The 22,594-nt window shown below is 39.6% G+C and overlaps 1 protein-coding gene across 2 annotated transcripts in view; it reads left to right on the forward strand.

Moving 5' to 3' along the window:
• RPAP2 (RNA polymerase II associated protein 2) overlaps positions 1-22,594 on the forward strand; it is a 98,730-nt gene that overhangs the window by 59,206 nt on the left and 16,930 nt on the right. Inside the window, exon 11 of one of the 2 annotated variants that reach the window (XM_075558404.1) lies at positions 2,325-2,393. The exons of the other annotated variant lie outside the window; for it this stretch is intronic. Within the exon in view, the coding sequence (XP_075414519.1) occupies positions 2,325-2,393 (69 nt within the window). The remainder of the gene's footprint in view (positions 1-2,324; positions 2,394-22,594) is intronic. 2 annotated transcript variants of the gene reach the window in all.

Below are 22,594 nucleotides of genomic sequence, written 5' to 3' on the forward strand. Positions count from 1 at the left end.
GCAAGGATGATGAGACTTCATCTTCGGTTCTTTGGAAAGATCAGTTCCTTAAGAAATGCATCATGCTTAGCAGGGTAGCAGGGCAACACAGAGGGAAGGCCTTTGCTAGCATGGACACAGAAGCTGTGTCGATGGGCTCAGCTGTGAGAGCCATGGTGAGGATGGCGCGGGACTGGGCAGTGTTTCGTTCTCTTTCCATGGGGTTGCTGTGAGGCACAACTGACTCAATGGCACCTAGCAGCATCTTGCAAGAATTTGCTTACAGGTTTTTAAAACTTTTCTTGCATAAAGATTTATTATTACAGTTTAGTAAATCAACTTTTATTGCTATTAAATTGTGGATTATGCCATCTCTAATTTTTGTTAAGTTACCATCAAGTCACCTGCAATGCCAAGTGACCTTTGCCTACTGTTGGAGATTAGATTCAGACTCATAGTGACCCCATATAGGGTTTCCGAAACTGTACACCTTTATGAGGGCAGACAACTTTAACTTTCCCCCCACGAGTGGATGGGGGGTTTGAACTGTGGACCTTGTGGTTATCAGCTCCACAAGTAACCCATTACATCACCAGATTCACCAGGTGACCTTATGTATAACAGAATGAAACATGACACAGCCATGCACTATCTTCATGATTGTTGATATGTTTGCGTCTATTGTTGTGGCTCTTGTGTCATCCACCTCATTGAGACTGTCTCTCATGTTTGCCAACCCTCTCCTTTACAAAACATGAGATCCTTTCCTAGCAACTGCGAACATCTTTCGTGATGATGTTTGTAAGGTAAGTGAGCCAAAATTCCACTAGCTTCATGTCTAAGGGGCACCCTGGTTTCATTTCTCCTAAGCTTAATTTACTCATTCTTCGGTCATTCCTGATATATTCCTGGGTAGTGCAAGCAGTTCACTCACTTGGCTGCTCACTGAAAGGTTGGAGGTTCAAGACCATCTTAGAAGCACTTTGAAAGAAAAAACTTGTTTGCTTTGAAAAATATCAGCCAGTGGAAAAGCCTGTAGAACATAAATCTATACCGATACACATGGGGTCACCTTGAGTCAAAATCAACTTGATGTCAGCGGGTTAACTGGTTGATTCGTTAATTACTTGCCATTGTGGCACAAAGTGGGAATGCCCTAAACGAACCCACTGCCTTCACATCAATTCCAACTCACAGCAACCGCAAAGGTCAAAACAGAACGACTCCGCAGGGATTCTGACACTAAATCTTCACAGGAGCAGACAGCCTCATTATTCTACTATGAAACTATCAGTAGGTTTGAACCACCGGCTTTCCCTTGAGCAGTCCAACCCAACCCATTGTTCCACCAGGACTCTGCTTGGAAAGTGCGAAAGATGAAGTAAGATAGAAATCAGAGAGTACTTGTTAGCTTTAATCAAATATTGGGGAGGAATGTGATTACAGGGATGTATGAGATTTACAAGGGAGCTTCAACAAGTTAGTTGAAAAATGGAATTTTAGAATAATAGGGCTGAAACTACCAGTAGCTCTGCAGAAGAAAGGCTGGTCTCTCTACTCCCGTAAACAATTGCACAGTCTTGGAAACGCACGAGGGATTGCTATGAGTCAGCATCGACTCAATGGCGATGAGTTTGGTTTTAGTTTAAAGTACACCTATCCCAAGCTGTGGTCTTTTCAATAGCTTCGTGCACATGCAAAAGCCGGACAATGTAAAAGAAAGAATATTGGATATACCTTGTACAGGCAAGGGTGGGGAGAGGGTGAGGTGGGGGGGGTCAGTCTTAGAAGAAATACAGCCAGAGTTTTTCTTAGAGGCAATGGTAAGACTTTGACTCACTGACTCTGGACATGTCATCAGGAAAGTCCAATTGCTGGAAAATGACTTGATCTTTGGTCAAGTAGAAAATCAGCAAAAACAAAAGCTCAGCTTCAGGTAGATTGATATAATAGCTAAAGCAGTGGTCATAAAGATGCCTCAGGACTGGGCAATATTTCATTCTCTTCTGTGTCAGATTAACAACTAAAAATAGCATATATACATATATTTATTTTGCATTCTATTTTTAATAGCCATCCATTCTAATGCCCTATGTTGTCCCTGTCTTGCCTAAGAATAGTGTTGTTTCTACATCATAGTGGGACAGGAACACTTCCTTTTGAGATGGTCATTGTCGGATGCTGAATATTGAGCCTTATTATGATACAATTGACCATTTCTGGTCACAAATTACAAACGTTAAAAAAAGTGCTTCTTTGATTCAGGATATCACAAATATGATTTTATCTTAGAATAAATTAAAGCATAAGGATCCTTTGGTAAATTTGATCTTCCTGTCTTTCAGATTAACAAATAGAAATATTATACACAAACCTACAGAGTGGACGCTAATTGCTGTGGTCTTGCTGTCATTGTAAGTACTCGCTCAGATTGCTCTCTGAGGACTAATTAAGAGGAGTTGTGACCAGGAAAGTGACTGGTTTTTGTGCCTCTTTTTTTCTGCTTCCCTTTGCTGTGTGAAGGAAACCTGGCAGTGTGGGGGGTTATGTCTGGGCTGCTAGCCACAGGGTCAGCAGTTTAAACTCATCAGCTGGCCCACGGATGAAAGCTTTGTCTGCTCTTATGAAGGTTTACAGCCTCAGAAATCCAAAAAAGCAGTTACTTCTCCTTGGCCTTGTAGGGTCGCTCCTTGGCCTTGTAGGTCGTTGTAGGTGGCAGTGAGCTTAGTTTGGTTTGGGTTTTCCTACATAATGAAAATAACTTTTTATACAGTGAAGCACCTTATTTTGATATGCTACCATCAATCTGTTTACATTTTTTCCATCTGTTTTTCTGAGATCCTGTTCTTTGGAATTCTGTGTCTTGCCCTTTAGAAGAGAAAGGGTAGCCTTGTGTGGAAAATCCGGTTCCGGGTAGTCCTTCCATTGTCTTTTTCAGGGAGCATTTTGTTGCCCTCAAACAGGCCTCATTACTGTGTCTCTGTATTTTAACCAGCATACCTACCGTATATACTTGTGTATAAGCCGAGGTTTTCGGCACATATTTTTGCAGTTTTTGTGGTAAAATTAGGTGCCTCAGATGATATTTGGGTCGGCTTATACTTGAGTATATATGGTAATACAATTTCATTATTCAGCATTTTATCATTAGTAACATCCAAATTAACATCCATCTTTAAAATCCAATATTTAATAGAATGGAAGTATATGCTTACTGCACAACACTTATAAAGAATTTAATACGTATTAACTTTTAGAGAAGTCACTAGTGGTTTTTAAAACTGCCTTTCAATAGAATTAAACCACCACTGAAGCCCATAAGACATTGAATATCTACCAGACACTCACCAATCAAGAAGTATTATGAGCAAACTGCATAACAGTTTGGAGAGCCCTGCTTTCCTTTTTGTTGCTATTACTCAGTCTGACAGGTAATTCTGCCTTCTTGTCCCAAGGAAGTCTACGCTGGCAGACATTAGCATAGGCTTCAGTGAGCCAGCATCTGTGTTACCCAACCAGATAAAACTCACGGGACTCATTAAATCAGAACACAGAAAGTAACTTTACTTGAATGCTCTGATATAAATTTTTTATCGACCATAATAACAAATCTTTTGTCATTTCTCCTATCCAATGTTCCAGTTGAATGGGTAATTTGTGAAATAGATCTTATTAATTTTTTTAAGTTCTTTTCATTTTATGAAATTTGTAAGTCTTTTGGTCACTAGCAATAAATAAATATATCAGTATCTCTGCTCACCCACCCCTGCCCTATGCCTGCTAATAAACTCTCCTATGCAACTGTTTGACTAGACTTCTGCAGTTCATTATACTAAAGGGGAAGTAACTTTTTGGTTGACAAGCCAGAAGCCTAGGCCCAGCCGTAATCTCAGAATCCTGCTTTCTAAGCCAGTCACTGAATATATTATCTTCATGAACAGCTGCTTACTGGGGGAACACACTAGACCATACAGTTCTCCTATCAAACTATTGCCACTTCTTCAAAATGTGCAGCAAGGAACAATAGAGCTGTGGACAATGGAATAATAAAGGCGACATTAAAGTTTCATAGAAGATTACTCCATACGAAAGTCAACCTCTGGTGTTTGACTTTAATAGAGGCACCCAGGTGGTGCAAGATGCTGAAAGCTTTGCTCGCGCCTTTCTACACTGTTTGACTTCCTTCACTTTGGAGATAGTGTAGGCAGCCTCTTATTTCAGCAGTCAGCGACCCATCAAAACACTCACCTAAATGAATTCGAAAAACAGACTCTGCGTGTCTAAGGTGTACTGCGTGTTTCACCTTGTGCAAGCAGTTTGAGAGTGCTGCAGTAAACCGTCTCCACTGGCTGTTTCCTTTCACTTCCAGTTTACGATTACTTTACAGAGAGGAAGGGAGGCATTTTGTCATTGGGGAAAGAAAAGACAGGCGTGACGGGCAGTGATGGATAAAGAGCCTACACACAGAAACATGGAGCTTCTAGACCCCAATGAGATATTCATGTATAAAGAACAAAGAGCAACACACATACATTTGTGAAGCAGAAGGCCCATCTTTCAACCTTTTTTGCTATTGCCAGTAAGATTGAATATAGGCATACATGGAATTAACATTTTTTGGTAATTATCCTGTAACTAGAGAAATCTTTATTTTTAAAGTTATCACTTTAAGTGATAACTTATAGACATTTCTTGAATTACATTAATCAGTGACTACTTTTTGGGAGTCTTTATAGCTATGTTATAGTCACTGAGGATGAATATAATCATAATGTATTTTCATTATTACTATATCAAAGTTCCTATTCTTTGTATGTAGATATTACAGTTTTCTTATTATAACTAGCATTTATTAATGCTTAACCTGTTTTTAAAATTTGTCATGAGAACCACTTTGAAAAGAATTCAGACACACAAGCTTACTAGTATACTGATAATGTTCTTGTAAGCTTTAGTTAGAGAACAAAATCAACATTTTGAGCATAGTATAGTATGAGAAAGCAGAAATAAAGTTTGGTCTTAAAATTTGACATCTGCAGTCTTAAAAGTAAAATGTTTCTGTAAAAAGTCAACTCCAACTGTCACAGTTACATGAACATTTTAAAAACTCAAGATGGTAAACACACAAGTTATCGGTGGAATTGACAGTAATTATACATTCATACAATCTCAGAACCAAATCGATTCAAGAGCTTTGATATACTTGATCTTTGCACGGTCAGTATGTGAAACCATCGTGACCCGTCTCCTTTCTAGATTTGCACAGCCAGTAAGTATGTCTACAGCCTTTGTTGACACTTACATTATGTATTCAGACCTTAATTGGTTGCCAAGAGCCACATGGAAAGACCATTTAAAAGCAGGGTTTAGGCTGTTTTCTCTTACTTGGTAGTGAAGGAATCAGTATCCGCTTAGTCCTCTCAGTGTTCTTTAGTAAATAGAGTTAACACAAAGGTTCTCAAGGACCTCTTACAGATAGAAATATATATATTAATTATTGATTGACCCGGTTTTGCCATTCTTTTAAAAACTGATGCAAAATACAATAAAGTAATTTGCTAATTGGCAACCTTTATTGCTTTAACAGTTACAGTAAATTTTTGTCTTAATTGGATTTTATCAGATTTTAAGCTTACATTAAGTTTGGTTTTGGAAAAGGTACTGTATGTTGAATTAATGCCCTAACAAGACTAGGTTGTTCCCACAGACTTGATATGTGACTTTTAATAGAATTGCGTAAGTATATATTTCACCGTTATCACTTGTCATCAAGTTGATCCTCATTTATGACAATTCATAAATAAGTGTAGCAGAGGAGAACTGTGCTTCATACGGTTTTCAGTGGCTGATTCTTAAAAAATACATTGCTAGACTTTTCTTCCAAGAAGCGTCAGGGTGAACCTGAACCTCTGACCTGGTTGGAAGTCAAGCACAGTAACTATTTGCACCACCCACGGACTCTCATGAATATGTGTAGTCTCCTATAATTCTTTTAGAGCTGCTGAGTGGAGCAAATAAGGAGCTCTGGTGATACCGTCAGGGAAATGTTGGACTGTTATCCACAGGATCTGCTCCTATAAAGATGTATAGCCTCAGAAACCTGCATACACGGTTTCTGTGAACAGAATGGACTCAGTGACAGTGGGATTGGTTTATTGGCTTGAGAGGTATGAATGGTGTACATACTTGATTACTAACCGAAAGACTGGAAGTTCATATCCACCCAGAGACACCTCAGAAGAAAGGCTAGGTCATTAAACACCTTCTAGAGTACAGTTCTGCTTAGACATCCAAGATGACAGCATGAGATGGAAGAGACTGGGTGGCACTTGGTTTACTGGTAACTTGTATTTCATGATACAGTATATAATGTACCATATATGCTCATGTATAAGCTGAGTTTTTCAGCACATTTAAAAAAATCATTTTATTGGGGGCTCGTACAACTCTTATCACAATCCATACATACATCCATTGTGTCAAGCACATTTGTACCTTTGTTGCCCTCATCATTCTCAAAGCATTTGGTTTCTACTTCAGCCCTTAGTATCAGCTCCTCATTTTCCCCCCTCCGTCCCTGCTCCCACCTTTCCTCATGAACCCTTGATAATTTATAAATTATTTGTCATATCTTACACTGTCTGACGTCTTACTTCACCCATTTTTCTGTTGTCAATCCCCCATGGAAGAGGTTATATGTAGATCCTTGTAATCAATTACCCCTTTCTACCCCACCTTCCCTCCACCCTCCCGGATTGCCACTCACACCACTGGTCCTGAAGGGGTCTTCTGTCCGGGATTCCCTGTGTTTCCAGTTCCTATCTGTACCAGTGTACATCCTCTGGTCTAGCCAGATTTCTGAGGTAGACTTGGGATCATGATAGTGAGGAGGGGTGGCGGAGGCAGGGAGGAAGCATTTATGCAGTTTTGTGGTAAAATTAGGTGCCTCGGCTGATAGTCGGGGTGCTTATACTTGAGTACTACGGCATTTGTATTAATAGTCCTAATTCTCATCTTCTTTTAATAGAGATAACCAGAAAGTGAAGAATCACTGTTTGTCATGATCATAGTATTCCGAATAATTTCTTTGGAAACATTTTGATGGTATTGTGAGATTTTTATAACCATGAGAAATCTCCCTTGGCTTTATCCTTTTTCTCCTTTCTCTCCTTTTGCTCTTAGACTTCCCCATCTTTGTCCTGTCTTTATACTTGAGCTTGTAAAACAAGCGGAGACTGTGCCAGTGCTGAGAAATCTTCTGAAAGTGGCCAGACCCTCTAGAAGGTCACCAGGAAGCAGATTGAGTGGCCTACATTCCTTTATGTGTAGCTCAAATGCTAGATCAAGTTTCTTCAGTGACTCTTGCTTAACTTACTTTTCCACCAAATTTAATATGGAACTTTCGTGAGCATGACCTTGCTTTGTATTTGGATGGTCTGTTGTGAACTGTAGTAGCAGTGGGAGACGAAAAAGAGCGATCCGTGTTCCATGGGAATTCTTTGGTTATCTAATGAAGCAGGCACATACGTTATACTACTCAGGACTAACAGCGGATAGAATGTAGCTGGGACTCCCTCAGTACGGATACTTGCTATCCCTAGTTTTATGCCCTTGATGTTCTCTAATGGAAAGCTTTCAAAATCATCGTCAGAAATGTCTGCTTTCATTTTACTTATCTGAACTGGCTGTTTCCAGTGAACTGTGGTCCACTGCCTGGGCAGCAACCATGCTATGGTTTATTCCATCTAAAAGCTTTGCGTTTTCTCATCGTTCAGGGACTCGCATGTAAGTCTTAGAAAATGGTATTTAAGCAAGCTCAGCCTGACCATGATCAGTAAACAAACGCCCATCACTGGGCACGGGCAGCCACTTTAGGTAACCATCATAGAGCTCGAGACTCTGGAGAGCCACTTCCCCAGGGCTGCCAGGCATGAGTGGTAAGATGTAACTAAGGCTTTTTGCCACAGCGGGCTCTTTTATAGCATGCCGATCGTCACTAGTTTCTCCAGAGAAATGTATGAGCACACCATAAAGAGGGAGAGACGGCTCCTAGGAGTGCATTGGTTCTCATACGTGTCCCCAAGCTTTCCGTAGCATTCCAAATTTGGGACAGGGTATTTCTGACCATAGAAGAAGGTTATTGCATTTCATGTTTTGTATTGCCTTATGATAAATTGATTTTTTGTTTTGTTTTTAATCAATGGATTTTTTATGCTCGTTATTTTTTCATTGAAATAGAATGCACGTAACATTGAATTGACTTTTTAAAGTATACAATTCATTGGGTTTTAGTATGTTGTGCAGCCATCCCCGTGCGTTATTCTAGAACATTTCCATCACTCCAGAAAGAAACTTCAGACCCCTTAGCAGTCCAAACCAGTTTCTCCCCACCTTGTTCCCTCCACAACTTTCCAGCTTATGGATTTGCATTTTGAGAAATCATTTAAATGGAAAAGTACAATATGTAGCCTTTTGTGTCTGGCTTCGTACACTTAGCATGATGTTTTCAAGGTTCATTTATTTTGTATGGTGGGATTTTTTTAAAATCATGTATTGACTGATACTTTGTTTCTTTTTATGATTAAATAGTATACATTGTATAATACAATATGCCATACAATGTGCCACATATTGTTTGTCCATTTAATAATTAACAGGCATTTGTATTGCACCTACATTTTAATGATGCTGCTATAAAAATATATTAACAAGTTTTGGCGTTGTTTTTTTTTTTTTTTGCAGAATTCACCTCCCACCCCCCTATTAACAAGTTTTTATGTGAGCACATGTTTTTAATTCTTTGGGTGTATTTAGGAGTAGACTAGCGCAGTCATATGATAATTCTGTATTGAACTTTTTGAATAACTCCCCAAATAGTTTTCACAGTGGCTCTACCATTTTATATTCCTACCACTGAAGGTCAGTGGTTTGAGCCCCCCACTCCAGTGTGGAGGAAAAACATGTAGCAGTCGGCTTCCACAGAGATCGACAGCCTGGAACCCCGAGGCTAGTTCTACGCTGTCCCGTAGGACTGCTGAGTCAGAACGGGCTGCACAGCAGTGAGCATGGTTGCTTTGGGCTTTCTATTTGCGGCGTCTCCAGATCTCGCCGTGCTCATTGACTTTGTGCTTCCATAGGCTTGTAATACAACTTTCTTACACTCTAGAAATTTCTACTGCTTAAATTTCTATTTAAGTAAAATTAAAGCATATGTGCTTTTAAAATAAAACCATAAATCCCCTTATGATGTTGAGTTGAAACCAGGTAAATTAAATATTCAAAAATAACTGGCAATATTTATTTTGGATTCATCAATATCTATAAAAGTCCTTTCGCTTGTGCAAATCTTGGATTTATTTCTCTTGTGATATTCATTCATTTCATTTTCTTTGCTATTGTGAAGCTGAAGTATTTTCTTCACTGAGAATTAAAAATTAAAATATTGTATTCACTTCGTACTTATAGTTTAAGAAAAATATTATATAATATTCTAAGTTGAAATTTTATACTTGGACAGCAGGTCCGCATAGGAATCGCGATGTTTTACTTAATTATTCATTAAAGCACTGATCCCAAACTTACCAACTGCCACTGAGTTGCTCTAAAGCTCTTGGTGACCAAGGGCAGAGAAACCACCGGGTTTTCATTGAATCTTATGTAAGCAGACAGCCTCGTCTTTCTTCTGAGGAGCAGCTGTTGGGTTTAAACTACTGATATTGTGCCTCCCTAACCAATCTTAGAAGACCCTTTTTACCCAGTTATAGACAGGGGAAAAAAGGTGTTTGTTTTTTTTACATAAAAACAAATAATAATTTAAATAAAATATTTATTTAAATTTTTTATTAAAGTTTATTTCCTAAGATAATTTTGCCCCAGTTTTCCTATTTTGGGCACTTTTATAATTAATGCTAATATTTTTTAAATATATTAACCATTTTAAAAAATTCATAAATAGTCGAGAATCCCCAGTTTAGAACCACGACCCCTATTAAAGTCACCAGGGATCCTTGACAAAAAAGATGTGTTTTCTAGCTTCATCCCAAGCAGTAACAACAGGAATGGTGGAGACGGCCCTTACGGACCACCGCCTCAGCGTCAGGGGCTAGTTTCTTTTACCTACCAGGGCCAGCTTCACAGCCTGACTGAGCTCCCTGAGAGCAGGAGAGGCCCGGGAAAGGAGGAAGCTTGAGGCCTAGCCCATCTGCAGGGTTCTGCACTGTAATAATGTGATGCATTGTCTGCAACCGTCACTGGTTGCTTCCATTTCGAACTTAGAGCACTGTCAGGTGGGAGGGGTGGTAATCCATTTCAATCTCAGAGTACAGAAGCCACTATTCTGAGAGAAGTATTACGCAGCAGCAATTATAAAGAAAACCTTTTCCACCTTTCATCTACCAAGCTGCCCTAAAGATCTGTCACAAACAGGATTTAGATATAAAGCTTTAAAGGCACTGGGGCCCAGCCCTTTAAACAAACCTATGTATGATATATCACTACAAAGTGAGTTACAAAGAGCTTGTTTCTTTTGAATGAGAAGTATCAATGGAAAGCATCCCTGCTTCCTTATTAATAGGTAATCCTAATGCATTAAATGCAAACATTAGCAGGGTATAAACCACCTGTTAGAAGAAAAACATTTTATTTTATTTGGCTATCATAGACTCTTATAAGCACAGTTTTTATCTTCCTTTTCTAGATAAAAGTTTTGAAATGGAAAGCCCATTATGATGTCCTTCTTGTTATATTCTTCTTTTAAAAAAATATTTAATGGGACTAGTCTCATATGGTTCTTAGTTTTCAAAATTTGAGATTTCAACTTTGTGCCCAGGATAAAATTAAATGGAATTTATGTGCTTAGCTTATATTGAGCATTATATATTTTTTATTAAATCCCCATAGACCAGAGGACACCATTAGGTCTCATGAAACCCTGAACTTAGTGTCATTCTGGTTGTGTACTGTAGCCTTGCACAAGTTTCTCATTACTTCGCCTCATTGGACATTATTTTTCTCGTTGGCAGAACGAGGGATTCAACTAAATTCTATGGCTGTAGCATTAAAAATAACTAAATCTTCTAGTACTTTTTCTCTGACAAGGGCAAAGGGAGCATTTTCTGAAAGAGTAGTTGTCCTCTTAAGTCCTGGAGCCCAACATGTATCTGCTGTGTGACTCTTTATCCTCGTTTAAGGTGAAGACAGCACGTGTGCTAAATGAACTTACATAGGATTAAAATAAAAACAATCAGGTTTAGAACTGTGAAAGTAATGCTTGTTATTACTGGACAATACCAATGGAATGATTCTTAAAACTTACACGACGACTTTCCCATGGATTGACATCAGTTTGACAGTGGAAATTCAAAGTGGTGCCTCATGAAGTACTAGAAGGAAGAGACTATTCTGATGGGGCTATAACAAGTTCCATGGGAAAAATTATTATTTTTAAATTTCCTTTTTCCACAGTCTTTTTGAAGCCCCTTCGTACAATATCTGAAAGGCTACTTAAAGAGACAGTGAAGAAGAACATGTTTAACATAGGAAACAAGTTTACTGTTGTGACCGAGAGCCTCGTGGCACAGCTTGTTACTACTTTGTTAGGTAGCCTCGTCATTAACTGTAACCTTAATCTTCATCAGCCAGTGCTTCAAGTTCTCATTTTCCTCAAGGAAGGTTGTGTCATCTGCGTACCGCAAGTTGCTAATCAACTTTCCTTCAGTCCTGATGCCACGCTCTTCTTCAGATAGTTCAGCTTCTGGAATGACTGGCTTAGCTGACATAATGAACAAGTACGGTGAAAGGATGCAACCCTAACTCACACCTTTCCTGATTTTTAAAAATCATTTTATTGGGAGCTCATATCACAATCTATACATCCATCCATTGTGTCAAGCACATTTGTACATTTGTTGCCATCATGTTTTTCAAAACATTTTCTTTCTACTTGAGCCCTTGATAGCAGTTTCTCATTTTCCCCTCCCTCCCTCATGAACCTTTGATAACTTATAAATTGTTATTATTCTTTTCATGTCATACACAGACTGATGTCTCCCTTCACCCATTTTTCTGCTGTTTGTCCCCCTGGGAGAGAGTTATTTGTAGATCATTGTGATCAGTTCCCCCTTTCTCCCCCCACGTTCCCCTTACCCTCCTGATATCTCTATTCTCATTATTGGTCGTGGGGGTTTATCAGTCCTGTGTACCCTGTGCTGCAAGCTCTTGTCTGTATCAATGTACATCTGCTCTGGTCTAGCCGGATTTGTAAGGTAGCACTGGGGTCATGATATTGGGGCAGGAGGAAGTATTAAAGAACTAGGAAAAAGTTGTGTTTCAGCAGTGCTCTGCTGCACCCTGACTGGCTCTTCTCTTCCTTTTGACCCTTCTGTGAGGGGATGTCCAATTGTGTACAGATGGGCTTTGGGTCTCTACACCCCTCCTCATTCACATTGATAAGATTTTTTGTTCTGAGGCTTTGATGCCTGATACCTGATCCCATTGACACCTCATGATCACACAGGCTGGAGTGCTTCTCCCACGTGGGCTTTGTTGCTTCTCAGCTAGATGACCGCTTGTTTATCCTCAAGCCTTTAAGACCCCAGGCGCTATATCTTTTGATAACCGGGCACCATCAACTTTCTTCACCACATTTGCTATGCACCCATTTTGTCCTCAGCGATCTTGTCGGGAAAGTGAGCATCATAGAATGCCAGGTTATTAGAACAAAGTGTCCTTGCATCGAAGGAGGATTCAAGTAAAGGCCCAATGTCCGTCTGCTACCTTGATACTTAACCTATAAATATATGTACATGGATCTATTTCCCTATCGTTATATAGAAATATATTTACATATGTACATGCTGTATTTGGACCTCTATAAGTACCCTTTGCCTTCTAGTTCTTTCTTCTATTTCCTTTGACTTTCCTCTTGTCCCACTATCATGCTCAGCTTTCATCTGGGTTTCAGTAATTCCTCTCAGTCACACCTTTCCTGATTTTCAACCACCTGATATTTGCATGCATAGGAGGCAATTGAAAATGCCATGGCGTGGGTTAAGTGCACCTTAGACCTCAAAGTGACATATTTGCTTTTTAACACTTTAAAAATGTCTTAAGCAACAAATATGTCCAATATAAGTTGTCTTTGGATTTCTTGACTCCAGTTTCCATGGAAGACTTATACTAAATATCTGGTCATCATGAATAAATAAGATTCATTAGAAAACTGTCAGTTCTTTGTTGATTCCTTCCCCTTTATGTACAAGTACATAATTGTCTTTAATATTTAAAAGCAAAGCGGGGGGGGGGACTATCATTTGTCTTTGGTCTCACTGACCCCTAAGACCATCATCCACTCGCTACTAAATTTCTTAAAGAGTAGTCTACCCTTGTAACTCCAGGACTCCTCACTAATCCCTTGTATTCTGACTCTGCCCCACTATTGATGGGATTGATTTTCTCAAAGCTTCCCCTAGTAGCCTAGCTAACTAAAGAGGCAATGAGCTGAAATGATTACAGTGGAAACATTACAGTCCTAGAATTTACAAGGCCTATCAATGTAGGCTGAAAAGATCAAACATGATTTCAAGTCATTTGGCTGGGAAGATACTGGTGCCTTTAGGGAAGTGGGTTTAAAAAAACACTGCTATCTTAAGGGAGATGATGCATTTAGGTTTATTTCTGTTTTACATGAGCTAAGGCTTTTTAATGTTCATTTTATTTAACATTTTTATAAGCCTTTTGCGAATTGAGTGACGGTTTACAGAGCAAATCATGATTTGCTTGTTTGTTTTTCATAATTTTACATTCAACAATTCACACACATTCTAAGGTACCGTCATCATTTATTCCACTCCCTCTCTGCGTTTCCTGCTGCCATCCCCTCTTTTCTAACTCTCTGAACTTTGTCCTTCTGTCAGTGGTTGTGCATTTTAACACAGAGGTGAATTCAGTTGCAGACGTGAGGAGTAAGGGCTATGGTCTTGGAGGTCCCACCAATCGCTATTGATCAGTAGACCTGGTCTCTTTCATGATTTCAAGGATCAGTTTATATTTCCCCCTACTCTATCATAAACTAAAGGAATGCCAATGATGCTGTTGGGTAACTGTTGGATTGCTAACCTCAAGGTCAGCAGTTCAAACCCACCAACCACTCTGCAAGAGAAAAATATGAGACTATCTGTTCCCATAAAAGTTTACAACCTTGGAACCCCTACATAGGGTCTCTTTGAGTCTTATTCCACTTGATGGCCAATAGGTATTGGTTTGATTTCAAGGACCCTTGATGGCACTGTAAGATAAGCTTTGGACTGCTAACCACAAAGTCAGCAGTTCAAATACACCAGCTGATCTAATGGAGACAAAGGAAGCTGTCTTCTCCTGTAAAGATTGACAGCTGTCGTGATGTTAGGTAGAGTTGCTGGGTTACACATTGGACTGCTGATTGCTTCTTGGAAGAAAGATGAAGCTATCTATTCGTACTCTTTTTTGGGGGGTGGGGGGTAAACGTTCTATTCTTTTAAAAAAAAAAAGTTCTATTCTTGTAGAAATTTACAGCTTTTGAAACCCAAAGAGGAAATGCTACTCCTGTAGGGTCACTGTGAATCAGAATGTACTTGATACCAGTGAGTTTGGTTTTCATGTATGCGTTGGATTTTACTCTATGCCTCTTCTCATTCAGGTTAGGTTTCAAATTAATTGTCCAGCTAGTTGTTTCTCCAGAACATAGTTGAAAAGTTAGACTTGGGGCTGAGAGTAGTGAAGAAGACCAGAAGCTTGGATTTTGGAGTCAGTATTGGGGTTAGTGAGATGGCAAAGGAAAAGGTTGTTGAATGTGCACAAGACAGAAAGAACCTTGAGGAACAGCCAAGGATGCCTGGAGTGCTACTGAGACAATAGAGGGAAGAGAACTTGATTTTTTTTTAAAGTTTTATTTCGTTCTTTAATTCCAGTTATGTGCAAACATCCTGCTTTGCATGTGCATACATTATCTTATTTAACCCTCACAATTCCGTGAGGTCACTGATAGGGTCCCACATAAAGTCAGAAACAGCGTCTGCGAACACAAACACTTTGTTCGTGGTCACAGCTGAGATTAAGATCAGGCCCGTCTAACTTCAAAATCAGTGCACTTTCCACTGCACGGTGTACTAAGAAGGCATGGGTATAAAAGTAACTCTGCTTAACAAGGGCAGAGACTGAGAAAAGACTGTGGATTTTCCACGTAAACGGTCTTTCAAGAAAGCCATTTCCATACAACAACAGGAGTATACACTGATTGCAGAGGTTGCTATAGTAAATAAAGGGTGAAGTACTGGGCTTGTAGCAAATGTCAACCCCACTTCCCTGCTCTTCAAGCGGTTGCAGAAACAGAAAGGAGAGAGGCACTATAACCTTATAGGAAATAGTAAGTCTTTGCAAGGCTTCTCAAGATGGTGGAGGTCAGAGCACATTGGTAATCATTGATTAGGGACAGTGTTAGACAGGTAAGGTTGAAAGTATCACGAGCATCAGGTAACCAGTAAGTAGAATATGGCCCAGAAAGCACTAGGTACCTCTTACTTCTTCTTTAATCCTACTATTAAAGAAGATTTTCAATGCAACAGAGGTGGAGAGCTTTCTTTACTGCCATTTAGATATTTATAACTTAATTCACAGGCCAGACTGGTCATACGTTTAATGAACTCACCCATGAGGTGATGGCTGGAATTCCGTCTCTGGTGAGCTATGTGATGTTAGTTGTATTGATGATGTAGCAAGCCTTCTCCAGCCGGTTGTTCCCCATCCCTGCAGTGCATGTTTCTTTCTTCTTGACTTAAATATCAGTGTGAGGTGATAGCATTTTGCCACCTGTTCTTAATTTTAAATTAAGATTGAACTGAATTTTGTGTATTTTTCCCTTCCAAGATACATTTTAGCAATATATAAATTAAAATACATAAAATAATATTAATCTTTCACTACCTACCCGTAAAGAATATGTTTCTCTCTAACATAAATCAGAAATAAGCCAATTTGGGATAGCATTTCTAAACTTGACCTATGCAGCCACTGTACTTAATGCTAGTGGCGTCCCTCTCCCACTCACAATTTTTGTGAGACAGAATTAACTTAGTAGCAGGTGGTTTGGGGTTTTTTTGCCCTCTCATCTGTGGCTCACAAAATCAGTAGTAGAACCTGGTAAATATATATTATACTTTCCCAAGAACTTTCTGAAGCCCCTTTGTATATTTATATTAAACATATATATGTATATATAAAGCACTTTCACAATATATATGTAAAGTATTTCTAAAACATAATTGCATCTAGTCAAGGACATTGTTGCTCAATCTGTGTACCAAAATGCACAATTAATATTTATTGAATACTCAAGAACACTTTGTTCTACTAACACAACACCTTCCCTGACACAATCACTGAAGACAAAATGGATGCATGAGCAAATGTGGTGAAGAAAGCTGATGGTGCCCAGCTATCAAGAGATATAGTATCTGGGGTCTGAAAAGCTTGAAGGCCATCTAGCTGAGAAGCAACAAAGCCCACGTGGTAGAAGCACACCAGCCTGTGTTTTCATGAGGTGTCCATGGGATCAGCTATCAGGCATCAAAGAGCCAAAGCAAAACAAAAATATCATATCAATGTGAATGAGGGGGAGGGCAGAGTGAGACCCAAAGCCCTTCAGTAGTCAGTTGGACACTCCCTGTCAGAAGGGCCACAAGGAAGAGATGAACCAGTCAGGGTGCAGTATAGCACTGATGAAACACACAACCTTCCCCTAGTCCTTTAATGCTTCCTCTCCCCCCACTATCATGACTCCAATTCTAATAAATCTAGCTAGACCAGAATATGTATACCGGTTCAGATAAGAACTCGCAACACAGGGAATTCAGACCAGATAAACTCTTCAGGACCAATTAGGGGAGCAGCGATACTAGGAGGGCTAGGGGAGGGGGAATGAGTGGGGAACTGATCACAATAATCAACATATGGCCCCCCTTTCAGGAGGACAGACAGAAAAGTGCGTGAAAGGAGACAGCGGTTGGTGTAAGACATGAAAAAAAAGAATTTATTATCAAGGGTACATGGGGAAAGGAGGGAGGGAGGAAAATGAGCTGATACCAAGGGCTCATGTAGAAAGAAAATGTTTTGAAAAAAGATGACAGTATATGTACACTTGTGTTTGACACAATGGATGTACGTATGGATTGTGATAAGAGGTCCCAATTTAAAATGCATATATATGTTTAAATAAAGTGATCAGATAGACAGGAAAACATGGGAAAATTATTGTTGGTACTGTGAACCTCAATATAGATTTGGTAGTACTGGTAAAATTCATTGCATGTAATTAAAACTTAGTATAATGGTTGAATGATTGTCTACAATCATGAATGAAAGGAAGCACAAGTGACCTAGTGTCTGTCATGAAACTTGGTTTTCCGGGTTAGGTATACTTTGGTAAGGATGTGGTTTTTTAACCTGGAAGAATTTCTACTCTTCATGAAATCTGACATGATTTTTTTTGCAGGTAAATTTTTATAAAATCTTTCATAAGATTAATGAAAAGTTAAGTTAGGAGAATGATGATGGGAACAAGTGTATAGATGTGTTTGACACAATTGACGTATGTATGGATTGTGAAAAGAGTTGTACGAGCCCCCGATAAAATGATTTAAAATAATAATAAAATTTTTTTAAAGAAAAGTTAGGTATCAGCATAGAATTATCTTTTAGTTCACATCCCTCCTACCCTCCCCCCCCAAAAAAAACATTTCATTGGGAGCTCATATAGATATATCAAACACCTCAAGCTGTATTGTACAGTTGCTATCACAATCAGTTTTAAAACATTTTCCTTTTGAATTCCTTGTGCCATCAGCTCCCTTTTACTCTCCCCCCTCCCTCAACCAGCACCAACACTGCACCCCCAGAAACCCTTGTTTCATTTGCTTTCTCTGTAGCTTCACCAATCCTGGGTTTCATATACTGGAAAACAGAAAAATGTATAACAAAAATTCAAGAGGGTCTCCCCCGATGACAAAACACATCCGAGATAACCTAATATGAACAAACAAAGACCCCCAAATGCATAGACTGGTGAAAAACCAGATTAGGCCCAGTATGCAGGTGGAGGTGGGGGGAATCATCTGACAAGGTTTTAACCATTCAAGTCAGGTTTATCATTTTTATCTTCTGTAGTCATCTCTCCAATGCACTCTGTTGGTAACCAGTTGCTCCCCATCCCACTGTCCATAAAAGAGGCTTCTTATGAAATCACTGAAGGCTTATTCTCTGTGTAGATCTCACAAATGTATCTTGGGCTTCCACTGCCATCCATTGCCTTATGCAAACCAGAATTTCCCCGGGTAGGCTCTGATACTGTTCCCTCCTACAGTTCCAGATTATATGATTTACAATCATTCAGTCACTGATGTTGGTGAGCTTCTTCTATGTGGACTTAGTTGACATCTCACATAGATGGGTGCTTGTTTGGAAACAAGCCTTTAAGACCCCAGACTCTATTTTATCTGATAGTCAGGCACCATCTAATTTCTTCACCACACTTTGCAATAGCACAGATATCTTCTCTGTTCCCTTCCTGAGGGAGAGTATCAAGCAGGACTGTGATGTAAAAACTAATTGTTCTTAAATTGGAGCTAGGATTTAGTGCGAGCCCACAACCCATACCTGGATCTATAATTTATCTGCCTTTGACTGCCTGTCAAAACCTCCTTGTTAATTAACAGTAGTGAGTCTTATGAGTCATCTCCCTGGTGCATAAAGATCTTCCATTAATATTGCCATTGCTTACCCCTGGTACTAATTTTTTAAAGCACTGTTGAGAGAGGCATATTGAGCCAATGTAGGCTAACTCCATATCTCAGTACCTGTATTTTTCACTTGTACAGAATCAATCCTTTCAGGACTGTATGCTATTAGCACAAACAGTGGGAGTTGGTTGTCAGGGAAAATGTATAATATTCACCGAGAAGTCAGTCACAGGATTTCCAGAATATTATGTAATTTTAATACAGCATATGTGACATTGATGTAATAAGTCCATTTCTGGAGGTAGCTTATGATCCGGAGCCAATTGTCTCGGAGGAAGACGTCAGAGATGCACTGAAGGCACTGGAGCAAACGTGGCCTCCAGGAATTGTAACGGAGCACCAGTGGAGATGCTCCAACAGATGCATACAACAGTAGAAGCGCTTATTCGTCCCTGCTAGGAAATGTGAAGACAGCTTCCTGGCCAGCTGAGTGGAAGAGCCCATTTTTATGTCTGTTCCAAAGGAAATTGATTCAACAGAAGGCAGAAATTACTGAACGTGAAGATTGCACACAAGCAAAATTTTGTTGGAGATGATTTTTAACTGATCGCATTATTCCATAGATAGAGAATTGTCAGAAATGCAAGCTAGATTGAAAAGAGGACATGGAGTAAGGAATATCATTGTTGGTGTCAGATGGATCTTTACTGAGCTATTAATAGGGAAGATAAGAGAACAAAGTGATGCCTTTGAATTGAGGTGTTGATGAAGAATATTAGATACAGTATAGCCCGCCAGAAGAACAGATAAACCTTGTCTTGGGAGACATACAACCAGAATGTTCCTTAGAAGCAGAGATGACATGACGTTGTCAGCATGGACCGTTCACTAGAAAAGGACGCTGTGCCTGGTCAATTAGAGGGTCACTGTAAGAGAGGAGGCCCCAAAATGTGATAGTTTGGCAACTGGCACCGGGTCTGTGTCCTCGTGGACAGGGTCAGAGTGAGTCAGAGCTGACAGGACGACACCCAACCACAACAAGTACTGCTAAGTACATTTTTGTTCAAGTAGTCTTAAACTTGCATTTTTATTCCCAGGTGTCTTTTAAGAGGGCATCTTAAGTTCAAGATCCTAATTGCCTAATAAGGCTTTTTTTCCTCTGGTGTCTTTAAACACTTCCGTTTAGATTGTGTATTATAGTGACTTGACACCTTTTTAATATTCTTCCTGCTTCTGACTTTTCTGATTTTTGCTACTTCTAGTTAGCCGTGTAATCGTACAGTTCTTGCAGGCAAAATTCAAATGCTTTATTTTTTACTCATTTAAATATAGCTATAGTTTCAGAAAGGAAGATGAAATAAGCTAAAGGGTGAAATAAGACAGTACTATCTGTAATAACTGTTAGCTCTTTAGTTGCCCCACCACCCATTTTAAATGAGGAGTTTGGGGTTGACTCGTTTGAGTGTAGCTCAGGTGTATTCTGCTTTCAGAGGACTGTGAGGACATCAAATTGCCTACAGTTTAAGATCGAAAACTCCAGCCCAGCCAAGGCACTTGGAAAACTGCAACAGGTACTTGGATTCATTCCTGTGGTGAAATCATATGACAGTAATTGAATCATTTGGGCGATTTCACAGTTTCATTATTTACTGATTTTTTTTTCCAGTGAGTTTTTCAGGCTCTACATTGTGCTGTTCACCACATGAATGCTTCTGGTTGCACAGTGACAAGTCAGCTACACTGCAAAAAAAAAAAAAAAAGTAAATCAACAGTCCTTATCATTAGTATTTCTCTGATTTAGGTGCAGAGAAAAATATTTTTATCCAAACTTTACACAAATTTCAAATGTTCGAAATTCACTTCTCACAATCATGAAGTTAAATGCCACTAGCTAATTTCTGCAACTGTTGGTTTTAACCTTTTGGGTTCTTAGCCCCAGTAGTTGCCTTTTTAAGCAGTTTTACTGGGACATAATCCCAGTAATTTTCATCCATCCTGTTGTACGTTGGTCTCAGGTTGTAGTTTTGCTGGGTCGGAAATTAAGACAGGGATAAAAGGTATCAGAAAACTGCTAGTGAGAGGTTAGTTCAAGAAATCAAGGCAAATATAATTGCTAGAGGACACTGGAGTTATTAAGAAAATGGGTCATCTCATTCAACTATTGTGACCCTGTCCCCTCTCTCCTCCTATGTTGCAGACCAGAATTTGTGTCCCATCTGGGGACACCTCAGGCATGTCACACTCAGATCCCAGCTTGAACTCACCTTCTTTCAAATGCCCCCTTCTTGACTTGTCATTCTGTCTTCTCAATGACCCAGAATTTTAATTTGTCTTGTCTTTAGTGTTTCCCTTGCCTGACACCCCTTGTATCTAATTGATTCCTTTGAAACATCTTACCCAGTTGTTATTCTCCATTTCCACTACTACCAACCCACCCTGTAGCCTTCAAGACGTGTCTAGATTGCTAGAATTGTAACCTTCCTTAGTAGATCTCCTTGCCATGTTTCTTCCACCAACCTTCCATAAGTTATGAGAATACTACTAAAGCTTGATTCTCATCAGACCTTTGTTCAGAAATCTAGCCATTTCCCAGCCGCTACCAAAGTGTGTGTGTGTGTGTGTGTGTGTGTGTGTGTGTGTGTGTGTGTGTGTGTGTGTGTGTGTGTGTGAGAGAGAGAGAGAGAGAGAGAGAGAGAGAGAGAGAAGTGCAAGGTCCTCTTGACCTGGCTCCATCCTGTCTGACCTATCCTGTGTGTACCTATTTTGTGCCCTTACATTGTATCAATGGCTTCTTCTTACATCTTTGATTAACTGTTTTTGAAATACCTTCCCTTTTCAGAACTGTGTGTTGAATCCTTCAAGGCCTGGTTCAAATATCCACCACCTTGTATAAGCCTTCCTTATCACCGGTGGCATAGTAGTTGTTAGTAGTTAGAAACCACTAGCCATACTTCAGGAGAAAGACAGAGCTTTCTACTCCCCTTGCCAGTCAGTCTCAGAAACCCCTAGAGCAGTTTTCCCCTGTCCAACAGGGTTGCGATGAGTCAGACCAACTCCGGGGCAGTGAGTTTGTGTGTTGAGTTTGGTATGACTCCTAGAGATGACAGCTCTTATAGGCCATGCCACAGTCTCCTTTGGTACCTTATGGAAAGGAATCCTTTTAGTTCCGTTTCTTCCAATAATGTAGTTGGAAATATCACAAGTGATCAGAACTACACAATAGTAGTCTATTCAAAATTAACAGGATCTCCTCTACATCATTTCTCAACAATGACTGTACGATAGACCCATGTAGGAATCTTTAAAAATACCACTGATTGATTCAAAGACTTTGATTCATTGGGCTGGCGAAGAGCCTGAACAGAAGTTGCCCAAATGATTCTGATTTGTACAGGCAGCATGGAGAACCACTGTCTGACTCCTGTGCTCACTGGTGTGGGAAGTAGAGAAATCCTAAGTCAATTGGTTTGGTTCTGTCTACTAGAACTACTAGATTATGTCTACTAGAAAAAAGCTTAGCTTTTTCCCCCTAAAGTCTTTATTGAGTCATGAGGTTGGAAGTTACCTCTCAGCTCTCACAAGGGAAAACACAAAATAGAAGCAATAAAATTGTCGGTTTTCATTAGCATGCTTTGTTTTGCAATGACACCTTTTACAAATTATTAAAAGCATATTGCAAAGAGGCTTTTGAAATCATAAGATCTACGCACTTCTTACAATGAATCAGACGTGAGCTTGTGTGGTCTAGTGGTTAGGAGTGCAGACTCGTGGGAGTACTTCGGGGTTATTTGCTCGTCTCTGACTGACTAGGTGACCTTAAGAAAGTCTCCTGAGCCTCACAGGGGAGC

Source organism: Tenrec ecaudatus, chromosome 1 (genome assembly GCF_050624435.1).
Source record: "Tenrec ecaudatus isolate mTenEca1 chromosome 1, mTenEca1.hap1, whole genome shotgun sequence".
Taxonomy (NCBI): Eukaryota; Metazoa; Chordata; class Mammalia; order Afrosoricida; family Tenrecidae; genus Tenrec; species Tenrec ecaudatus.